A 22,538-nucleotide genomic window follows, 5' to 3' on the forward strand; every position below is an offset into this window, starting at 1 on the left:
GGTCCATTATGCTCATATGGTGGACACTGCTGCTATTCCGGCTGAGGGCTGCGTGTGCTCGGGGATTTGCAGCGTGGAAAGAAAGCACCGGCGTGTCTGAAGTTTCGACTGCGCACGGAAGCAAGATTCCGCAAGAGAGAGCTGCTTGTCAGCAGTTATCCATGGTGCCCTCCGATTAAGATCGAGACACGTAGCGAGAATCGATGGTGGGTACGGCAGAGACATACGCATCAACGGGATCGGAGTCTTCGATAGGGGCCGCTGAGTATTATCTACTATTGATAGCGGACCTAAGAGTTTGACCACTAGTTTGATTCTCGTGGAAGACTCTTTTTCCAACATACCGTCGTTACAGACCGACGAGATGACACCAGCAGACATCTCGCTTCCACCGACACCTCATACTCGCCTGTGGAGCGACTGTCGAAAAGCGCACACCTTCTGGTCGTCGCTGTTGCCGCCGCTGCTGCCTGCCATGGAACGCACCGCCGCCACCGCGTCCATCAGGAGACCACCATGTGTATGGTGCAGAACAAGCCAGGTCGGCCAGCTGGTTAGGGTTCATATACGTCGCCAATCCGCCAAGACTGCGTCGGTTTCTTCGGTTCCAGCTAGGCCTGCCAGTTACCATAGGTACCTAGGTAGTTATCACCTTTACACAAGGCATCCACAATCCGCGCTGTAGATTCGTGATCGAGTGCTCCGCTTCAATTCCCTCGGCTCTCATTTTACCATACAGGTAGGCAAGGGGGAAATATCGATGCGCGAGGGTAGTTGATTGTATGTGCCAAGCCTCACCTCTTCCTCGACTGCCTGCTCGGGGAGGATGAGTGACCATAGTTGCGACACCATCCAACCGCTGTCTTCATATTCCAAATCTTATGCGCAACATGGCATGATAAGAGTGGAACCTCTTGTGTCAGGGAGGACTCACACTTCCCTCAACCCAAGAAGAAAAGATGATGAGCGAAGCAGAACAATCAAGATACGAGTAAGAGGAAAACTGAGCCAAAACCAATTCATTTGCGCTAGGTAATAATAGTATGGATTGCTCGCACCCAACCTACCCAACCACCTGAGGCCAGGGCAGCCTAACTGATCCACCCCACCCCTCCACTCCAAGACCGTATGAGCCCCAAGAAGGTTCTGCTAAATGTACACGACGACAGTGTGAGGGTACTGTGGTATTCTGACACCCCGCAAGACCACGCTTTTCGTTGTTTGTTTTTTTTGCACCCAAATACCGACTCTATCCAGGGTATTCCAAAGTATGAATTAGTAGTAGTGAGTCTCATCGGGTGTGCGACCGCGAAGGTAAGCAGGCTCGCTGCCGCGGACGTAGATGTCCTCGAAGAGGATCTTGGGTGTTGGGTCGGGAGGGGCCATCTTCTCGGCCTCGGCGACCTCGGCGTCGACCTCCTCTCTAGCCTTCTTGTCGAGAGCCTTGAGGTCGTCTTCGGTGCAAACGCCCCAATCGAGGATTTTCTGCTTAAGGCCTGCGATAGGGTCGTTGGTGGAGCGCATGCGCTGGATCTCTTCTCTTGTTCGGTAGGTTGTGCCGGGGTCGGACATGGAATGACCGCCGTATCTGTAGGTCACGTATTCGAGGACCAGAGGGCCGTTGTCGTTGGTGGAGTAATCGCGGCCGTATTGGACAGCAGCCTTCACGGCGAGGACATCCATAGCGTTGATCTTGAGACCAGGGATGTATTGACCTCGCTTGTAGTATTCGGTCAAGGCAGAGGATCGAGCAGCGGATGTACCCATGCCATACTTGTTGTTTTCACAGCCAAACAGGATGGGTAGTTTCCACAGCTTAGCCATGTTGAAGGCCTCGAAAACCTGACCCTGGTTGGAGGCACCATCACCGTAGAGACTGAGTGTGACATTTTTCTTGCCGGTGTATTGTTGGGCAAATGCGAGACCAGCGCCGACAGGGACTTGAGCGCCAACGATACCATTGCCTCCGTAGAAACCGGTAGAGAACATGTGCATGGAGCCACCTTTTCCGTATGCGATACCCTCACGACGACCGAGCAGTTCACCGATGATAGATTTGACCGTTCCGCCACGCATCAGGGCGAAACCGTGACATCTGTAGGCTGTGATAATGGCGTCTTCTTTAGTGATGGCATGTTCGATACCAACTGCGACTGCTTCTTGACCGGTGGACAGATGGCAGAAACCTCGAATCTTTTTCTCCTTGTATAATCTGTCGGCAGCCATTTCCATACGACTGGGGGAAAAGTGTCAGTGGCCAAGTGGACCTGATAGGGAACATCTTTTCAAACTGACCGTACAGATACCATATCGTAGTACATCTGCTTCAACTCCTTCTTGGTGGTGTCGAGGGTATATGGGGGAGGGTCGAGGTTGTAGGTTTCGAAACTCTCGTCGGAGAGCTTGACTTGGAAGGGCTTGTCATCCTCCTGCGCACTTGTGGTAAGTATACATATGGAAGGTATGGGTTGTGCATGTTGGACTTACCTCGGGGACATCTTCTTTCTCAGCGTGAGAGCTTGCAGCATCGGTAGTAACGGATCTGCGAGCTAGCTGATAGGATTGGGTCTTTGGGACTGACTGCAGGCCGAAGCCTCTCAAACAAGCTCTCGACAACATGGCGTGTTGGTCGAGAAAGAAAGGGAAGGAAAGGAGGGGAGAGGAAAGAAAATAACGGGGTGGATTGGTGAATGGTGAATGAATGAGGGAGCAGTGAGTGAGCTTTTGGATGTTGGGACGCCGAAAGGAGCAGCCACCAACTCCGGGCGGAGCTTCAAAGCGACACCAGTCTTGGCGCTCCCCCATCTATTTACGAGTATTTGGGTTTTACATTTTCATACACAGGCACCAATTGATGAGTTGGTAATGTCGATAAGATTTGTTCTCATGAGTCGTTTTTGTGGAATAGAAAATATCAATGACCTTGACCTAGACCTCGCCATGCGCTCTAAGCCTGGTAGGCCAGACCATCAGCCAGTCTCCCAAGTCTGCCTTTAAGCACGCCATGCCATCCACATTTAGACCAGCGTAACACCATGATGCATTGGAGTTCCCAGCCTGTAGGAGTTTTTATCCCTCATAATCAGTCGTTCTTCAATCTTCGATCCTCCTCAAGCGTATCTTCGCAGCAACTCAACCACTAGTATCCGCCTGAGACCATGCCAGGTTGTGTGCCATATCCACTAGAAATGCCTCCTTGTTGATGCATTGTACCTGCAACATGAGCGCGTCCATGACCTGCATAGTTGGGTAGATCTTGAAACCACGGGTGATGGAGTGCCTCCTGGGCGCTGATTCGATTCTCAGGTCTCAGTTGTAATAATTTGCTCAACAGATCAAGTCCGAGTTGGTCGATCTGAGGCAGAAGAATGGCCAATGACTGAGTGGCGTATGAGGGGAAGTTGCTCTTGTACTCAGGCAATTGGGATATCCCAGGCCAGGTTCGCTCCGATGGCGTTCCCATCAATCGGAATATCTTCTGCAGTTGATCCTCATTGGTAGTGCCGGGGAAAAGAGGTCGTCCGGTGTACATCTCCGCCATGATGCAGCCCGCGGACCAGATGTCGATGCTGGTGTTGTATGTCCTAGATCCAAGAAGCACATCTGGTGCTCGGTACCATAGTGTCACCACTTCATTGGAGAAAGTATTGACGGGGATTCCAAAAGCTCGTGCCAGTCCGAAATCTGCCAGTTTCAATTGACCTTTGGTGCTGATGAGCAAGTTCTGTGGTTTCAGATCACGATGAAGCACTCGATTCTCGTGGCAGAAAGCGGTACCTCGAAACAGGTCTTGCATGAAGCGCTTGATGGTTGGGTGGTCTAGTTGTCCTCTGTCGCCTCTTGAATCCATATATCTCTTCAAATCCTTGTCCATGTATTCGAAGACCAGCATGAGTTTGTTCTCGGTGTGAATAACATCGTGAAGGGTGACAATATTCTCATGCTTCAACTCTTTCATCAAGCTGATCTCTCGGATCGCAGTCGATGGAGTGCCTTCCTCTGAGTCGAGATGAATCTCTTTGAGTGCGACCAGTTCACCGGTTTGTCGATTGCGACCTTTGTAGACAGTGGCATAGGTGCCCTCACCAAGCTGTTCGGAGGTGTCAGTCAACGCGTTACAATCCAGGCAAGGATCCGCATGGAAAGCATACCTTCTCCAACTGCTGGAAAGAACTGGGATGTCTCCGATCCATTTCAGCGTGGCCCCTCTCTTGGAGTCGTTGTCGTGCTGGAAGAGGGGCGGCCGAGTGCTGAAACAAGATGGAGCCTGGCGAAATGACTCGCTCGGCGAGTTGCTGGGCGGTAAGTTTCTGCGGTTGTGGTTGAGATTGAGCTCGGGACTGTTGTGAGGGCTGAGAAGGTTGAGAAGAGGCGGTCGAGGAGATGGAAGTTCGATGTGGAATACTGGCAGATGTAGGGCGAGAAGACATGACCAGGCGCGAAGAGTCACCTGGAAGGATGGGTGCATGTCCTTAGTAGTCAAGGATCTTCGCCTCTTCCACATGCAGCCTGAGTGCATAATAAGGCGGAGCGGAGCAGGGTTTTCGGCCTGTGTCCCTGGACCCTCAGGCTGTGCCGATGACTGGTTTGAACTGTTCGCGGCCAACCGCGCGCGCATTGTGCCCTTCGTTGTCAACTTCAATTCCCCTGGGCGGCAAAGGAGCGACCACAGCAACGTGCCTTTCATGAAGTGATATCTAAATATATATATCGTGTTTGTTTCAGACGCGAAGAGTCGTGCTGAAACAAAAAGGGTTCACATCAAGTCAAGTCACTTGGGTTATTAGATCACTTCACTGTCCCTTGCCCTGACAATCCAGGTTGTGCACAGTAACACCCCTAATGCCGCCTTAAGCAGCCCCTCGGCCCCCCACCGACACTGATGCCCGCTGCCACTCAGAGTCCAGACAGAATCGGTGGCTATCTTGGCTTGTTACATGCGCTATCTTCATAACAGGGTTAAATATGATATCTCAGATTACATCTGTCTAATTACGACTACTCACTTCAACGATGGGCTGCCCGCAGCCTTCTCATCCGTGAGGGTATCTATCTGTTAGCATATTGGGCTCGCGCCCTCTCTGGACTATTTGGCCAGCCTGTCTTTAATCCTGCTTCAAATGCATCCTGATACTTTTTTTTTCGCTCCAGATAAATGATCGCTTCAAAAGACAATCGCTTTCGATCATGATGCTTCATTCGGTGAGAGGGGTATCGTGTCAAACATTCGTAAAACAAAAACAAATCCATTATTCGTGTGTCGTAAGATCATCTCATACACTCCTACCTCCTTAACGCGGTGTGCGCGCTCCAGGGTATGTAGATGGAGGCGACCGGTGTGATCCGATCGTGGCCATGGTTGAAACCGTTGGTTCGCTCATGGTCCTTCGTCGGATCGAACTGTTGTCCAGATTCGGCCTCTGGGCGTATGCAATCAGCATTTTGAAGCTGGATCCTCGTGCCTTGCATTCACTCAGCACGGTTTTGTCCGCAAAGATACTGGTCGCAAGATTGCCATCCGAAATCACGGCAGCCTCGAAGCAGTGTTGCCACCATCGCCTGGCAGTTGTCGACACAATCTTGCTAATCTTGGCATCCGCATTGTCCGAGTGATCCGCAATCAGGTCATTGAGTGACAAGTTGTGTCCTCGTCGACCTCCAAATACCATACGTGGGGAGGCATTGGCTGCTCTCAGATCCCCAGACCCACGATGAGGGATCCCATCTGACCCCTTACTCGAACGTGAAGAAGAGGAAGAGTCAACAGACCCATTCGGACGCCCTGCCACCGGTACTCCCACTACGCATCTGCTGATGTTGGAGAATCCACGGGCTCCAAGAACTCCCTGCACGTTATCAATGATGGGTCGCAGGCTAATCTGTTGATCTGCCGTTGTCATCTTGAACTTCAATTCCCGTACCGCTCGTCGAGTTTGTACACCCATGTTAACAATATCCAGGTCAAGCAGCATCAGCTCCAGATAGCCCCCGGGTAAGAGCACTCTTCGGCTCTCGGCGATGATGTTTTTCATCTTGGCCTCGGCCATTGCTGGAGGAAATCGGAGAACAACAGCAGAGAAAAACCCCGGCGGGAAGGGGAATTTCTCATAAAAGCTTGCCACTTCTGCTCGGCGGTGGTTGTTCGGGGCATTGGTGGGTGCTTTGCTCTCCTTTGATGCCTTGCCGGTCACCTTTTCTTTCAAATTGTGGATCAACGCCTTTTGATCTTCATACGTAACGGCACAGTAGATTGACCAGTCTTCATTACCCAGCCCATCAATGACCAGGACATGACGCTCGGTCTGTCGCTCGATCTCATCATGCGCAGGGGAGAACAGTACCCGCCCAAAGGACAACCACTTCGCCACCATCAAAGACGCATAGTGGAGCTCTGACTGGGCTGCTGGATCTTTGCCTCTCTCCATCACATCCAGCAATGCAACGTTCTCCTGATGATTGTGTTCGGTTGGAATTTCCGTATTACTGGTACTTAGTGTCAACTGCTCTGTCGATCGTTCAGCTGTTGAACTGCTCAATCGCTCAGAAAATCCACTACTTTCCCGTTGATAGGAGCCATATTCGCTGATCAGATCTCTGATCGAGAACGGAGAAATCGGTTCCATTGACGAGTGTAAAGCTAATGCGATCCTGGACCGGCGCAACCGGATATCCTCACCAACTGAGCGTTCTGACAAAGTTGGAGCTGGAAAAACGACGGGGGGAGTCGCAGATGTCACCAGAGCTGGCATGAAGACGGTCCGTTTGAGTTCATGATTGGATTGGGCTGCACTCTTTATCTCTTTTCCCTTCTTCGAAAGAGGGAATGCCTTTGTTGGGAGGGTTAGGCCTGTTGATTTGACATAATCTTCAAAGCCTTCTTGTGTGGTCAAGAATTTGTTGCTCTTCCGGACTTGAGAGGGTGACATGACATGATCAATAAAGTCGTCATATTCGTTCCATATTTCGTCAAGACTAGGGCTGGTAGGTTCGTATATTTCTGGTCGATACGGAGCTTGGTTTTCTCCCAATCCTGGCATCAACGTTGGTCTGAGCATACTTGAAGTCCCTTCTGATGTACTGGAACTTGACAACTCTGAGTTCTGCCGTGATGGAAAGCGTAGAAACTCTGTCTCGCCACTCGCCGGACCGAACGCTGCTAATGGATCATGGAAGGATGTGCCCATCTCTGGCTCCATTTGAATTGCTAAATCGATAGCAGAAGCATCCGGTTGCATATCAGGAGAGTCTGGGAGAACTGGTCGGGCAAAAGGTTGAGAGAACGACGCTCGGCTTGGTTTATGCTGCCTCTCTTGACGCGAGACGACGGGTGGTATTCTTCCAACACGAGCAAGTCGAGGTTGCTTCTGTGGCTTCTCGCTGATCTGAACATGTAGCTGCTCAGTCGGACTTTTCAGGGGTACTGGAGGAGGCGATCTTTCAAAAGATCGCAGTGGGGATACCGGTACAACTGGGATCAGGACTTCCTCTTCCCATCGTCTTACCTGATCCTCGTCTGGACCATGAGTTCCCACGTAAGGACTTGTGCTGGGAGATTCCACGACTTCGGACAGGAACTCTCCCACATTTCCAGCTGTGTATATTTCGCTTTCGGAGTCCATCATTGCATAGTAGGGCATCGGAGGCCGTGACATAGGGATGGTTGAGACACTGACAGAAAGTTCTTCGGGCGAAGCTGAAGATACAATAGGTACATACCGCTCTGGCCCTGGCTCGGCAACGTCCTTTCGCCGGAAGATGTTCCATCGATGTTTTCGAGCCTTTTTCTCGGCGGACTTATGGCTTGTTTCAATTCGGTTATGCTCAGTGGCTGTGCTCGGGGTGGAAGTGGACCCTGCAATTGCAGAAGATTGTGGGGTGTCATGGCTGTCAACGTATATGGCTGCCGAGAGGGCTTCAGTTCGAATGGGGGTCGGAAGATTGAAATTGTCTGTTTCGCCACGAAAGCGTTGCGATCGTCGCACTGCGAGAGAAGGGATCTTCCCCTGTCCTTTTGGAACGTGGTTGACCGGATTAGGTTCGTATTCCGAAGCATATCGTTCTATAGATAGTTGTGACTGTGAGGGTGTATCCAATTTCATGTGCACAACACTTGAGGAGGCATTTGGATTGGTGAGATGGGCTTCCAGATGGCCTCCAGAGTTGTTTGACAAACTGCCACCTGACCCGCCCATCATGGTAACCGGCTTGAGTCGAGGGACAGCAAATTCATCGATGTCAGACTGACTACCTCTTTTAGCACGATTGCTGATTTGACTATCTTTGCGCTGACTAGCACCAAGTGGTATTCTTCTCGTACTGCTGACAGATCTCTCACTCTCGCTGTTGTTGGCTGAGGAAGGGGCGGAGGGGCCATCTTGTGAAGTCTTTCGTCCTCTTCTGCTGTATTTGCCATAGCCTTCGTGCCCTGTTCCTGCCACAGGCCCTCGCCGTTGCAGTTTACGTGGACTCTTGTCGGTCTCGTTTGCTGGTGATTTCCCTCTGCGACCGAAGATACCCAGGCGGGAGAACTTTCCCAGTCGACCAGGCGAACTCTGGACCGGTAAATCTGACTCTCCAGGCGTTGTGGGACGCAATACCGGCGTGCTGTGGTTACTTCTTTGGATAGGCTCGGTGGACTGTACAGGGGCTTCATCCCCTGTATCTAGAAGCTCTCTATGCCGGTTAGAGAACCCAGCTCTGTGCGTGTTTACTATGACCGGCCTGCTGTATTCCAGCCCCATGACTCCTTGGCGACTTGGTCGGGGCGGAGCAACACCCAAGGAATGCTGTAGTTCGTTGTGTGCTCTGGTAACTGAGCTCTGAAGTGGGTAGTCACCAAAGACGTGTGGATCCGAGTTTCCATGGGTAATGAGAGTGCTCTGATCAGGATCTGAAGCAGACGTGGTTGGTTCAAAGTTAAGACGGCGAGGCATATTATCACTTTTACTACTGCTTCTGCTCAGGGCTTGTTTGGCTGAAGAGGTACGAGGAGGTGGTGTTGGGGCGGGTGAGTTGAGCGGTGTTCGTTTCTTGCTGGAAGATTTCTTCAGAGTCTTGTCCTGAACGCTGGTCGATGATTGGCTTGGGGTAATTGACGAGTATGTCTCAGGTAGAGCGGGCATTTTGGGTAATTTTTCGCGCTTGGTAGCTGGAAAGGGGACAGTCTGAGATCTTTGACTGGAAGTTTTCATGGTGACTTGTTGCACGATACCTGGGGATGTCGAAGACCATGAAGTAGGTGTGGTGGTGGTTGTAGATACACTCCAAGGACTTGGGGTATTAGAGAATTGTGTTGACGGGCTGCTAATTGAACTCGATGACTTTGTATAGTAATCTTGATGCCGCGCTGAGGAAGCAGCAAGAGCTTGCAATTCAGGTATCAGTCGTGGAGGCAGGTCAACCTGACGAGTGCTGGCAGTGCCGAAGATGGCTTCGAGGTGGCTATCTAGGGGTGATCTTCCATCTCTCGAAAGGTCCGATGGCCGGACGGGCCTTCTGAGATTTGCATCTGCGTTGCCCTCCCATGCGTATGAAGCCGAGTCCATAACCAGTGGTACTTCCTGAGACGTCGGCCCGTACGCTAGGGCTGGTTTGGACGGAGCTGTGGAGGAAGAAATAGTCCTAGGAATTGCAGTGGATTTCAGGTTCGGAGATCTGACGGAAGTCGTTGGGACACGACTTGATTTTAGACGCGCTCTTCGGTCAGAAGTCCCAGGCAAGTCATTTGCAGGTGGTGATAGCTGCGACATAGTGCCTCCACCAAGCCTGGTAGTAGGACTCTTGCCATCATTTTGTCTAGATGCTTGTGACTTGACGGCTCGTGGAACGGTAGCATCTCTGCTTCTCGAACCACTAGTTTGGGTAATATATGTTGGGGTTCTGTGTGACATTTCCACGACGGGCAACAATCCTCCTTGCCGGCCTCCCTGAATCGAGTAGATTTGAACGACAATTAGTACACATTCCGCTTCGTGGACATTGAATTGGTGGCGCAGTAGTATTATTTCCTGGCTTTCAGCGGGTGTGATGCGGGGAACTAGTCTTCAAGAATCCGACGTCCGCTTCCCACACAAGCCCTTATTGTTGTGTGGGTGATGACTGTAAGTAGGAGTTCAAGTTTCGATATGTCGCACAAAATCATCAATACCCGAGACCAAATTATGAGCATATGTCAATGATGGTGGTTGAAGAGCACAGATAGTGAGTCAAAATCGGTAGGTTAACTGCAGATGGTGGAAGGATAGCCATGCGCCACAGTCTGTCGGAATGGCCGAGTAGGGCGAAAATAGCAACTGCGGAGCCCGCACGTGACACTGCAGGTCTGCCTGATCTGTTGTTGAAGGACGCGTAGACCTGCAGACGCTGCCAGTAAATTCAGAGAAGGCAAGAGGGAAAAACAGGAAAGAGGCAAATATTTCTGCGTTAATAACCGCCTTGCCTTTGGGCGATTGGTACCAGTGGTATGGAAGCGGATGGATCCAACAGGGAATCTTGTAACGAGCAGGATAACAGGTCCAGCTAGTCTGAAATGGGTATCATGGCAAAGGCTGCGGCACAGCAAAAGATCTGGGGGACCATTTGCAAAGAGAACACAGGGAATAGCATCCTCATGGCTTGGTGGATAGCACTCCGTAGAGGAGTAAGCTCCTTGCTGGCGGGGCGCTTAGTGCCGCGCATAATTCGTATTCAGTGCTGAACTCAAACGTCTTCCAGTCCGGAGTCAGTCATGTCTCGTAAGTTTGGCAGGTATTGGTACCAAGACGGGCTCCATTTTTCTGAGATGGGCCATGTTGTTGAGGAATCGAGGATACTCCCGTTCCCCAAGCTGGGAACGGGAAGCTAGGGTAGCCAGCTGACTTCTTGCTTCGCCCGGTCATACAAAGGGCCATTGCCTCGTGGGGTCTGGCTTTTGATACTAACAAGTCGAGAGCTCCACGGGCAATGACGGACGCAAAGCGGAGGCGCCAGACATTGGCCTGATCTGTTGCAGAAGTAAGGCAGAATGATACAGATCTGTCGGTCAGGTGGGAGATATTGCAAGCCAATCTCAATGGGATATCCCGGTAAAGCCGCACGATAGGCAGGAGTTGAGCATCGCCTCAAGCTGCGAGAAGGATCATGTTCGATCCCTGGTGGCAAGCTGTGGGCCACGATGGTCTGAAGTTGATCTACCGAGTACTTCGGTTAAAGTTGACCATGGGAGGAGACTAGGCTGGCCGGTAAAATGACTGGTGACATCGTATTGATGAAGATGGTGAATTTGGGAGTATGCTTGCAGGGGCAGCTGAGATGGCGGAAAATCAGATCAGGATGATCCAAACGCCAGGCAGCCCTTGACTGTGCTAGGAATTGCAGAATTGAAAAAGGGTGCTAAAGTGAACGAAGATGGATGGAAGAACGATGGAGAGCCAGTCGTTCCTTGACCGAAGTGAGGTGTATCCACGCCCAGTGGACCCCTAAGAGCAAGAACTGGCGATTAATGGATGCTAGGCACACTCTGGGTACTTCGGGGCCCGCGATTAAAGGGACGGCCCTCCTTGCTTCAAGCGTCGGACGCCTACTTGACGGCCCCCCAAAGCACCTCATAGGCCTCGCCCTTCCCCACTAAGTCGTCAGCCCCAGCAGGGCGGTTTCGCCACCGCCGGAGGGGCTACGGAGCATTCAAAGTACGAGCACAAGGCAGGCAACGCCACACACGCAGTATCCGTACGAGTACCATGAGGATCCGACGTGGTTTCTTTTCTTAACTAAAGTTGCACTTGCAAAGGATAATGCCACCAAACAGATAACTCCCTCGAGGCCTGGAGGGGGTTGTGGCCTGAGCACGGATCACGTCGAGGTTGTCTGTGGCCCTCGGCCCCGTGGATAGACACGAGATCAGGTTTGACTTGCGAGAGACATAGGTGTACCTTTCGGTCGCTACCCAACTTGGATCTGCTCACCTTTTCTTCATCAACTCTAACCATGTGAAACGCGAGCTCTTCTTGGTGATTCCCACAAACACTGCAGCAGCGTCGTTTCTCCATTACCATCACATCGTCGAGCACATTTCATCACAGTTTGATAACATGCACATGCAAGTCACCCACCTTGGTTCCCCACCTTGACCTTCCCCTCAAGCGAAGGTTGCGTTCCGCGTCAGATGGATTTTCTTTCCTTTTATTTTCCAAATGGCCAATCAGGTGTGTATCATGGCCAAAATGCCTTGATGTGCCTTGATATGATACCAGGGCTGCTTGTCCATCCATCCATCGTCTTCAAGACCTCAGCCAATCAATTGCCAAATCAAGGATTTCATCCCAAAACTAATTCTCCGGAATAACGTTGGCTTCACACCCTCCTGGAAGCATGGAAGCCCAGCATCCTATGACACTGGTCCCACCGGGCTCTGCACAGTACAACAGCTTTACGCGATCATCTGATGGTCTGGCGGATGATGAAACCAACCGCGAAGAAAGCCTGTTGGTGAGTCAGCAAGAGACTGAGAATCCGGGAGCTTTGATCTCACCGTCGACCCTCGTCCCTGAAACATGGTGGCTCTTGTGTGAACGTGATGTGGCTTACGTAGCCTGTCTATAACATCCTCAATCTCCTCTTCAACTCTGTCTATGAAACACCTCCTAGGAACGCCATTTACTGGGAAGGTACTCTCAGCAACAAAACACCGCAAGATGGCGTGCATCTTCTGATCCGATTCGTTGCTCCCACCATCTACAAACCCTCTCCAGTGGATATTTGGCATTCTACAACCACCCGAATTGGACTTGTTGATGACTGACCACGATCGCGACAAGCAGGATTGATAGCTCTGCATGACACTCAAGCTGCAAGCCATAGCCTTTCATGAAACGCTCTGGCATTCTAGCGTAAGCCTTATGTCTGGTATGTCCTTATTTGACACTCCAATGTAGCCTATGGGGTAGAAATCTCAGATCCTTGACTCATGCGGGCTCTGGTGGGAACAGTTGACATCCAGTCAAGGTCCAGACTTGGATCGAAGAGAAGATGTACTATATCCCATTCCGTCTTTTCTTCGTGTGCTACTGCTTTCGAGACCTCACACCACACTCCATGAGCCGGAAGGAGTAATACGTACAACAGCCGGAAGCTAAATATTTCTCCTAGCCCATCTCGTGTTTTGTAGACTCCGTCTCTTTCGAATCCAGCCTTGGAATCTTGCGAGTAGATTTTGGTGGTGCAAGTCTGGCACACTAGTATTAGTCAAGTCTCTGCGGCTGAGCCGTCTTCATGGCCGCGAGATCCAGCCGTCCCCGAAGAACGCCACAAGACTCAACCACCACGCACTGCCGTTTATGTCATTTAGGGCATTCCGCAATTGGATAACGATGGCATTCCTGAGAATTGTCTATGCCGTTGGAGGGCCCTAGGCATCTTTTTAGCGGATTACGGTATCCATCGTGTTGGTCGACCGTCATCAGGATGTAAAAAGAATTATAGATAGTTTCTTGGCCATATCGAACCATCCGTGAGCCAATCGTGGCTCTATTTGTGGCATGCAAATTCCTTCCATCCAAGCTGAAGAGATACCTACGTGGACCCATACAATGTCTACAATCCCAACTTCGACTACTGGGTACTATGTCAGAACTCTGGCGATCATATTTGATCGGTTCATTATACCAGCCTTGCATCCACGCCGCCAGGGTTTGGCTCGCTAATCGAGGAAGCAGGATCTTTTTCGATCCGTGATCTGTGGCTGGCTGATCGGCATAGCATTGTCTGGATGAAGACGGCAGGATAAAAGTTATGACTTTGTGACCAAGCCAGCACCAAGGCCTGCTCAGGTATGCACTCCTCGTGGCCAATGCCGAGTTGCGAATGCGCCAAGGACATCAATAATGGACTCTTTGCGTCCAAAATTACCGACCTGGTGGTCATGTACTTCGCGCGATGATTTCATCTTCCAGCCGTGTTGCGAATGACTTTCCCAGGACACAAGGCCGTGGCTATCTGGTCCGCCGCATCTTTGCGGAGCGTGCGTCCAGTAGAAGACTTGACTGAGGAGGGCGCCTTCTACAACGATAGACTTTTCCACATCAGATATTGTGTCTCGAGATCAGAATTGAAACCCAGCCACTGCATAAGTGGTGAGGAAAATTTCAAGCTAAATCTCGAGTCTCAGCTTGGTCATACATACCGAGGAATTGCTGAGCATAGGTGTCCGACGGCATGGAGAGCTATCTCGCAAGTATCGAGACTGTCAATAGATGAAGTGATACTTCTGGCTATCGGATTAGAGAAATTGAACGAACACGAAGATTGATGACTAAGTACGGCGTCTCGTCTCCTAAACCTCAACCGTAGAAACTGCGCTAGAGAAATCAACCGCAGCCTTGTTTCCAAATGCGCAACACTTCCTGAATGCAATGTCAACATTGGGTCACTGCACTCAATCATTCTCCCTTGATCTCAGACAGCCTTGGCCTGGACCCTCCGACCCAGAATCAACGCAGAGGCCAGCTTATCATATTCTCAACGATTTCATTTATCTCTTAGGCTCATTCTCACTTTGCGCGACAAAAGGAGATCGGTTGACCATGGTGGACTATGCGAAGAAGACGGTAGCCGACCTACAGGAGATCCTGAAGTCTCGTAGTCTGCCGCATTCTGGCAAGAAGGCTGAACTCATCGCGCGATTGAATGAGGCTGATGCTACTGTTGAGCAAACCGGTATGTTACCCGCCCCCTTAGCCCTGAAAGCTTCTAACGCCTTCGTTTAGAAGTCGCAGCATCTGAGAATGTAGCTGCACCACAAGAACAGCCTACGTCTGCACCAGAACCTGTCGCTGAGGCCCCAGTGCAAGCAGTGGAAGATTCAACCGAGCCAGCTCCTGCGACAACACAAGCCGATGCGGCAGCGTCGCCCTCAGCAAACACCGACACCGCCCTGGCTACAAGCGCCGCGTATGCTCTACACCTCCCCACATCAGAGGTGGATGCGGAGATGGCGAAGCGCAAGGCGCGTGCTGAAAGATTCGGCACTGCAAATGCAGCCGCAAATGGCACGGAAGCCACAGGGGCAGAAGAAGCAGATAAAGAGACCGAAAAGAATCTTGAACGTGCCAAGCGCTTCGGGACCGGTCAAACAGCCATGGGCAAACTGGATGAAGCATTGCCCACAGAGCGGGAGCGTGGTTCGCGTAAACGAGGACGTACCGATGAAGCGTCTACACTGGATGATGCGGGTCTAAGGAGAGGATTTGGAGGCCATGGCCGAGGGCGAGGCGGCAGGTTCCGCGGACGAGGTGGCCGTGACAACTCGCGAAGACGACAAGGTGATCGTCCTGTGGGTGTCACGAAGCCGACTGGCGCCTTTTCATCGGATGGCGATCGACTTGCCGCAGAGGCGAGGAAGAAGAAGTTCGCCACTTGAATTCTACTATAACAGCAATTGTATTCTATTTCACGAAAACAACTGGTACGGGCGGGTTTACGAAGAAGGTCGGCTGCTTGGGTTTCCATCGTTCCAATCTCAGAAGGGGACGGTCGAAAAGTATCTTGCTTATAATCACATTGTTCCACAAAATTTCTTGCCCACACCAATCATTCGAACGAGCCTCTCGTGCTGCGATGTTGAGGAGGACGGGCCGCGGCTTGGTTCATGTAAAACAATGCAAAGGTTATATCGTTATCAAGATCAAAGATCAACACGGAGCGTGGATTATATGGAGGGTTCGGTAGGAGTCTTGATGATGTAGTTGAACTTATAATCAGGAATACATCTGCCTCTGTGCGTTCTTTGTTGACCAAAGAGGGAGGGTTGAAAAGGACCATTGAAGAATATTCTATGAGATTAGCGAGTCAATGATCTATAGATTTGGGATGTACCATCCTCTAGTCCGAGGCACTTTGTGTGCGAATCTAGGTAACCATACTATCATTAAGGACGGGACCTGGCTTTCCATCATCTCTGATATCGCTCCAAGCATTATTTCAACGTTGGCTGAGTCATCCCGATTGCCAAGGGATCTTGAAAAAACGACTTAGGAGCTTCGAAGGAAACCTTCATAAGAAGCCTTCTTCATGCTGTGCTGTAGTTGATCAACTTGTTCGCGATCCGGACCAGGATCTTGATCCTGAATCAAGTTTTTCCTAGAAGGTATCTGCACCAGCATTCGAACCTATACTACCTTGGTGTGTGCCGATCTGTCAAAGGCTCAACCAGCCTTATGGAGGTGGACAAGAACACAAAAGTCTTGAAGAGCCACATATCCATGAAAGGTCTCCGCGGAGACGTGAAACATGAGGACAAATGATAGTCTGGATATTTAAGAACAGAGCCTTATCAACAAAACATCCGATCCCAGCATGCAGACAGCGCTGATTTGGCCTAGGCCTGCTTGCCGTTGTTGAGGGACTGATAAGGCGGCTCCACAATTTCCGAATCTCACATGGCGCTGATAAGCCTCGTCCAACCAGACCGCAACCACTCCTCGTCTTAGGGGTGATGGCAGCGATTCTTACCAAAGTGTTGGCTACTGTTGTGCTCTTTTCTTTTTCGTTATCGGTTTCCAAGCATTTGTCAAGCGTCAACGCCTGGGGCTCGCTACCTGGAATCTGGGGTGTAGCGAGATCCAGCCCACCAAAACCATGCTTGTGCGATCTCTAATGAGCTTGTTCAGTATCGCCAATATCGTGCCTCCGTAGGTTCACCAGACGGTGGCTGCATCTTGGAGACATTCTCGTACCTCATCCGGACAATCAGCATAACCCATTTGGCTTTCCAGAGCTATTGACAATTAGACAAGCCTCAGTGTATCATCAGCGGAAACGCACTTCGCGACATTTATATACACTACAGACAAAAAGCAATCAGCCTGTGGATCTTGACAATCATATCGAACAACGCCCAAAGCGTTCTGATCGACAGTTGTGCAGAGAAGAGTCTGCCCCTTCACCTCGGAGATCTCAAAAAATCACTCGCACCTTGTACTGGCACAAGCCAAACCCCAACGACCGTCTTGTTATCAGTGAAGGCTACGCCAGAGCTAGAGGTGGCTTGCATATTGACCATCTTGATTCGCTGACACAATCAAGATCTCTGTATCAGATCGACCGCGGACTTGCTGATTCGGCCCAACACTGGTCTCGATTTGGATACTTGGTTATCCCCGGAGAAAGCATTCCATCGTCATATCAAGAACTTGAAGATCACCATTCGGCACCTATCGCAGACTGTCCATATATGAATACGGCCAGTTCCCTGCTTCTCTTGTCTCAATTTCAGATATCCAGGCCATTCAACGAAGAAATCTGTGAGAGAGTATCTCCTCCTACTTCATTTAATCAGTCTTGAGGCTGGTCTTTGGCTATTGCCGCCAATTTGAGATCAAGTCCACTCCCCTCACTTTGATACAACATGGTCGACTTCCGTCTTCCTTTCAAGGCGCCTGAAGTCAACCCAATTACACACAAGGCAAGGGCTATCCCTTTCTTGAATCCGATTAACAAGTATGGACGTGTGTTCTTCTTCTCCTGGTTCGGATTCTTCATTGCGTTCTGGTCATGGTATGCATTTCCACCATTGGTAAGCCACTCAACCATTCCTTTCCACTAGATTCCCATACTTATGCTTCTCCAGTTGCACGACACCATTCAGGCGGACCTCAAGCTTACCAAGATCGATGTGGCAAACTCGAACATCATTGCACTTTGTGCCACCCTTCTTGTTCGATTGATCGCCGGCCCTTGCTGCGATAGATTTGGGCCACGATATACCTTTGCTGGCTGCCTTTTCATTGGTGCCATCCCAACCTTCCTAGCTGGCACTGCCTACACTCGTGGTCAGCTCTTTGCAGTCCGATTCTTCGTCGGCATCCTCGGAGGAAGTTTCGTCCCCTGCCAGGTATGGTCCACCGGCTTTTTCGACAAGAATATCGTCGGCACAGCCAATGCGTTTACCGGGGGCCTCGGGAACTCCGGTGGCGGAGTAACATATTTTCTCATGCCCTCGATCTTCGATAGTATTGTGAGAAGAGGAGTAAGTCCTCATGTTGCATGGAGGATCACTTTTGTTGTTCCTGGCATCATGATTCTGTTTGTGGCATCCTGTCTGCTGTTGCTTTGTGACGACACCCCGGATGGCAAGTGGAGCGAGCGACATACAGTGGTGCAGTCAAACCTTGCCAGTCATGGAATACAGGCGACGTTGGTGGATGCTCCTCAAGGAGGTCTCATGGACAAGCCAGTATCAAGTTCTGGCTCGGCATCTCCGGTCGAGCGCCCGGAGAAAGGAGAGAAGGTCCAATACGATGCCACGGGAGAACGAAAACCTACCGAGTTCACCGACCATGAAGCACAGCTCACGGATCAACAAATGCTTGACACGGCTCGAGGAGAAGTGGTGGTCAAGCCGACTGTGAAGGATGTGCTCAAAGTCATGTTTGCACCACAGACGCTAGTCTTGGCATTTTGCTACTTCAACTCCTTTGGTGCAGAACTTGCCATCAACTCTATCTTGGGCACCTACTATCAAAAGAACTTCAAGTCGTTGGGTCAGACCACGTCTGGTCGATGGGCCGCAATGTTCGGTCTGCTGAATGTGATTTTCCGACCCTCGGGTGGCATCATTGCCGACCTCCTCTACAAGCGCTTCCCCAATGTGTGGGTCAAGAAGATCTGGATACACACTTTGGGTGTCATCACTGGCATCTTCCTGATCACCATCGGTGTCCTTGATCCTCATAACACCAACACCATGTTTGGCCTCATCGCTGGCATGGCGTTCTTCCTGGAGGCAGGCAACGGAGCCAACTTCGCATTGGTGCCACATGTCAATCCTCAAGCTAATGGAGTGGTCTCCGGCATGACTGGAGCAACAGGAAACTTTGGCGGCATCATCTATGCCATTGTGTTCCGATATAATTATACCAACTACGCCAAGTCGTTCTGGATCATTGGAACGATGATGATCGGAATGAATCTGGCCGTGTGTTGGATCCGACCAGTGGCAAAGGGTCAGATTGGTGGTCGATGAAGAAGATTAAAATGATTTTGTGTTTTGGAAATAGCTAGGCTCATGTTTGCGTAGAGGTGCGAAGATATGTATTCCAACTAGATAGAACATGAATCGTTCAAGCCAAATCAGCTTTTCTTGTCCTGTTGTTGTGACGGATTGACCCTTGCGTTCAATCAAGGGGTAGTGCTAGCGGTCAACGAACCTCGCGATAACCCCCCTTCTGGCTCGAAGGCGAACTGTAAACAAGGGCGTATCCGGAAGAGAATCCCGCTTCGATTCATCAACCATTACGACTAGGATGGAAGTGGTCTTGGCATAGAGTAACCCTTCCACCTGTCGTCACCACTATATTCAGGATCTATTTTCCATTCATTGAGAGTGAACGTGACCCGTAAATGCCAGCAACGACCCTTAAGGGCACGGCGTCGGAATGGTTTCATGCCGAGCCGATGTGCCTAGAGAGCAATGAATCATGGTGTACTCAAGCCGCAGCCTCAGCCCAACCATTTCCTTATTGTTCCATCGTCATTCCATGCAGAATGACCTAAGATATTAATGACTTCATATCATGTCCTTCAACAGAAGAGGTAGATAAATCTACGTACCACATCACGGTCGAGCTTGTCCAAAAGATGTCCTCCCTCGTCACCTTCCAAAGAATTTGTTCAAGAGCAGTACCAAGTCAATCCATCGCACGCTACTCAAGTAGCAATTCATCGAGAATAACATTCCGGACAATCTCCAACACCAAAACAAGTGACAGAAGACCTTTCCACTCATCACCCTCCGCCAACATGCCCGAGAGCCTCTCCGCCAAAGAAGTCAACTCCAAGACCGACCCATCGGTCGCCAAGCAATATGACAACTCGACACCCAAAGACGTGCAGTGGAAAGAACTGTACGAGCTGATCGACGGCAAGAAAATCAGCATGCTAAGCACCTACCGTGACGGCGTCGGACCCGTCGGGCGCTCCATGGCCATTGCCCGTCGATCCGGGCCCGACATCCTGTTTCTCGCGAACAAGCATTCGCGGAAATTCGAGGACCTGGAGAAAAACAAGGAGGTGCAGATCACGATCCAAGACACCAAGACCCAGGATTGGATCTCCATCAGCGGCAAAGCGACGACGGCGTCGAATGAGGATCCCCGGATCAAGGAGCTATATTCTCCAACCATCTCGGCGTGGTTTGGAGACTTGAAGGACGGTGTGCACGATGGGACGTGGAAGGATCCACGCATGAGTTTGATCGAGGTGCAGAGTAATTATATTGTGTATTGGAAGAAGGAGACCTCGACCCTGGGATTCATGAAGGAAGTGGGCACGGCCGCCCTGACCGGCAGTGTGGCTCAGACGGGCGTGCACCGTGAATTGTCCAAGGAGGATATTGAGAAGGAGAGAGTGTAAATGATGTTCCAGTGGAAGCATTGTCATGGTAGTACTCACCAGTGCTATTGGGATGTGAATCAGTAGGGCAGGACGCATTTCTTGACATCAAGGCATTCTTGGTTGAAATATGATATTTAATGAAGGTGTCTCGCCCATTTCACAACTTGTGTAATATATTTTATTCCTGGAGGGTTCCAAGGTTGCTGTCGATGTGTATCCTCGATGTGAACCACGTGCTGAAAAGGCTGGAGTAAAAACACCCAGATGTTCTGGCCAGCGTTTACGCCATCGAAAAGGAGAGAATGGATCGATCCGTCTTCCAGAAGGAGGTTAGTCCCACTGATAAAGATTTTGTTTTTGGAGGCGGCTTGATTTTGGCAGCTGGAGGCCAGAACTGGGAAATTGGTCTGTCATTTGACCTCAAATGACATGATTTCCGCCCTTCCGGTGAGGTATCTGACCGTCACACAGAATTCAGCCACTGGCTTGGTCACGGGTTCCGAGAGCGGTGAACGGTGAACGTGCTCGATGTGAACCGTGGCCCCAAGTTTATTCACTCCTTAGATGTCAAAAAGTCTCAACATACATTGAGCTTCTCTTTTCTCAATTACCTTCTGTCAAACTTCTATTTGTGCTATTAGCGAATTTTCCTGTCAAGGTTCAGCCAATATGTTGAAGGTTCCTCATCGCAACAAGCCATCAAACCCGGTCACAAAGGCCGTGATATTGGTAGGGCACATGACCAGATAGTTAATCGACATGAGAGAGACTGACATCTATGAAGGTTGGTGGACCGTCTCGTGGCACCCGATTCCGACCGTTGAGTCTGGATATCCCAAAGGTATGGTTGATCGATATTCTATTGTTTCAATCTTTTTCTAACGGTCATCCTCAGCCACTTTTTGATGTCGCAGGGCACCCAATTGTCTGGCACTGCCTGAAGGCGATTTCCAAGGTCCCAGAGATCAAGGAAGTCATTTTCATCGGCTATTACGAAGAAAACGTTTTCCGGGACTTGATCAAGGACTCCTCCAAAGAATTCCCCAAGATCAAGATCCAATATCTCCGTGAATATCAGGCTCTTGGCACGGCTGGTGGTCTCTATCACTTCCGAGATGCCATCCTCAAGGGAAAGCCCGATAGATTCTTTGTCCTGAACTCGGATGTCTGTTGTTCATTCCCTCTGAGCAACATGCTCGACCTCTTCGACACCAAAGACGCAGATGCTCTCATTCTCGGTACACGGGTCAGCAATGATGCGGCCAATCAATTTGGTTGTATTGTTCCCGACCCTCACACTAACCGTGTGTTGCATTATGTGGAAAAGCCCGAGAGTCACATTTCAAACCTGATCAATTGTGGTGTCTATCTCTTCGCTACTGATGCCATCTTCCCATCCATCAAGAGCGCCATCAAGCGCCGCACCGAACGACCACGTATGATTTCATACCCTTCATCCGAGAATCTTGAGTCTTCCTTCGTTGCAGATTCTGATGAGGATGGTGGAAAGAACGAAATTATCCGTCTAGAACAGGACATCCTCTCCGACCTGGCCGACACCAACCGCTTTTACGTATACGAGACCAAAGACTTTTGGCGACAAATCAAGACCGCTGGATCTGCAGTGCCAGCCAACGCCCTCTACCTGGCAAAGGCCTTCCAACAACAGTCAGAAGAACTTGCGAAGCCATCTGCTACCATCGTGCCACCAGTCTTCATCCACCCCACGGCGACCGTCGACCCTACCGCGAAGCTTGGTCCCAACGTCTCCATTGGTCCGAAGGTAGTGATCGGAGCTGGTGCTCGAATCAAGGAGTCTATCGTCCTCGACGAAGCCGAGATCAAGCACGACGCCTGTGTTCTCTACGCCATTGTGGGCTGGAACAGCCGTGTCGGTGCATGGGCCAGAGTCGAAGGAACCCCTCTTCCCGTCACCACACACAACACCAGTGTCATCAAGAACGGAGTCAAGGTTCAGAGTATCACCATTTTGGGCAAGGAGGTCGGTGTCAGTGATGAAGTTCGTGTTCAGAACTGTATCTGCCTCCCATACAAGGAGTTGAAGCGTGATGTCACTAACGAAGTCATCATGTAAATCAACTGAGACTATTCAAGCCAAACCGAAATCAGACGATAGAGCACAGCACAGCACATGTTTTACGGCTTTAAGG

The 22,538-nt window shown here is 50.6% G+C and overlaps 7 protein-coding genes across 7 annotated transcripts; 4 read left to right on the top strand and 3 right to left on the bottom strand.

The window, feature by feature from the left end:
- Positions 1 to 1,275: 1,275 nt before the first annotated feature.
- On the bottom strand, positions 1,276 to 2,619 carry PDA1 (alpha subunit of pyruvate dehydrogenase; the record flags this gene model as incomplete). The annotated part of the gene is made up of 3 exons (XM_064845971.1): positions 1,276 to 2,236; positions 2,296 to 2,429; positions 2,488 to 2,619. The coding sequence occupies 3 exons, from the start codon at positions 2,617 to 2,619 to the stop codon at positions 1,276 to 1,278; spliced, it is 1,227 nt and encodes a 408-aa protein (XP_064706196.1).
- A 520-nt stretch (positions 2,620 to 3,139) lies between these two features.
- On the bottom strand, positions 3,140 to 4,430 carry PHO85 (negative regulator of the PHO system; the record flags this gene model as incomplete). Its single annotated transcript, XM_064845972.1, has 2 exons — positions 3,140 to 4,090; positions 4,152 to 4,430. 2 exons carry the CDS (start codon positions 4,428 to 4,430, stop codon positions 3,140 to 3,142), a joined length of 1,230 nt encoding a protein of 409 aa, XP_064706197.1.
- Positions 4,431 to 5,291: 861 nt separating this feature from the next.
- On the bottom strand, positions 5,292 to 9,890 carry LTR84_002362 (uncharacterized protein; the record flags this gene model as incomplete). The annotated part of the gene is made up of 1 exon (XM_064845973.1): positions 5,292 to 9,890. One exon carries the CDS (start codon positions 9,888 to 9,890, stop codon positions 5,292 to 5,294), a length of 4,599 nt encoding a protein of 1,532 aa, XP_064706198.1.
- A 4,668-nt stretch (positions 9,891 to 14,558) lies between these two features.
- Positions 14,559 to 15,394, top strand: LTR84_002363 (uncharacterized protein; the record flags this gene model as incomplete). Its single annotated transcript, XM_064845974.1, has 2 exons — positions 14,559 to 14,691; positions 14,742 to 15,394. The coding sequence occupies 2 exons, from the start codon at positions 14,559 to 14,561 to the stop codon at positions 15,392 to 15,394; spliced, it is 786 nt and encodes a 261-aa protein (XP_064706199.1).
- A 1,986-nt stretch (positions 15,395 to 17,380) lies between these two features.
- On the top strand, positions 17,381 to 18,997 carry LTR84_002364 (uncharacterized protein; the record flags this gene model as incomplete). The annotated part of the gene is made up of 2 exons (XM_064845975.1): positions 17,381 to 17,548; positions 17,603 to 18,997. The coding sequence occupies 2 exons, from the start codon at positions 17,381 to 17,383 to the stop codon at positions 18,995 to 18,997; spliced, it is 1,563 nt and encodes a 520-aa protein (XP_064706200.1).
- A 776-nt stretch (positions 18,998 to 19,773) lies between these two features.
- On the top strand, positions 19,774 to 20,385 carry LTR84_002365 (uncharacterized protein; the record flags this gene model as incomplete). Its single annotated transcript, XM_064845976.1, has 1 exon — positions 19,774 to 20,385. The coding sequence occupies one exon, from the start codon at positions 19,774 to 19,776 to the stop codon at positions 20,383 to 20,385; it is 612 nt and encodes a 203-aa protein (XP_064706201.1).
- Positions 20,386 to 21,036: 651 nt separating this feature from the next.
- Positions 21,037 to 22,462, top strand: LTR84_002366 (uncharacterized protein; the record flags this gene model as incomplete). The annotated part of the gene is made up of 3 exons (XM_064845977.1): positions 21,037 to 21,096; positions 21,152 to 21,208; positions 21,263 to 22,462. The coding sequence occupies 3 exons, from the start codon at positions 21,037 to 21,039 to the stop codon at positions 22,460 to 22,462; spliced, it is 1,317 nt and encodes a 438-aa protein (XP_064706202.1).
- Positions 22,463 to 22,538: the final 76 nt, after the last annotated feature.

The sequence above is a fragment of the Exophiala bonariae genome, assembly GCF_035927105.1.
Source record: "Exophiala bonariae strain CCFEE 5792 chromosome Unknown scaffold_13, whole genome shotgun sequence".
NCBI classification, from domain to species: domain Eukaryota; kingdom Fungi; phylum Ascomycota; class Eurotiomycetes; order Chaetothyriales; family Herpotrichiellaceae; genus Exophiala; species Exophiala bonariae.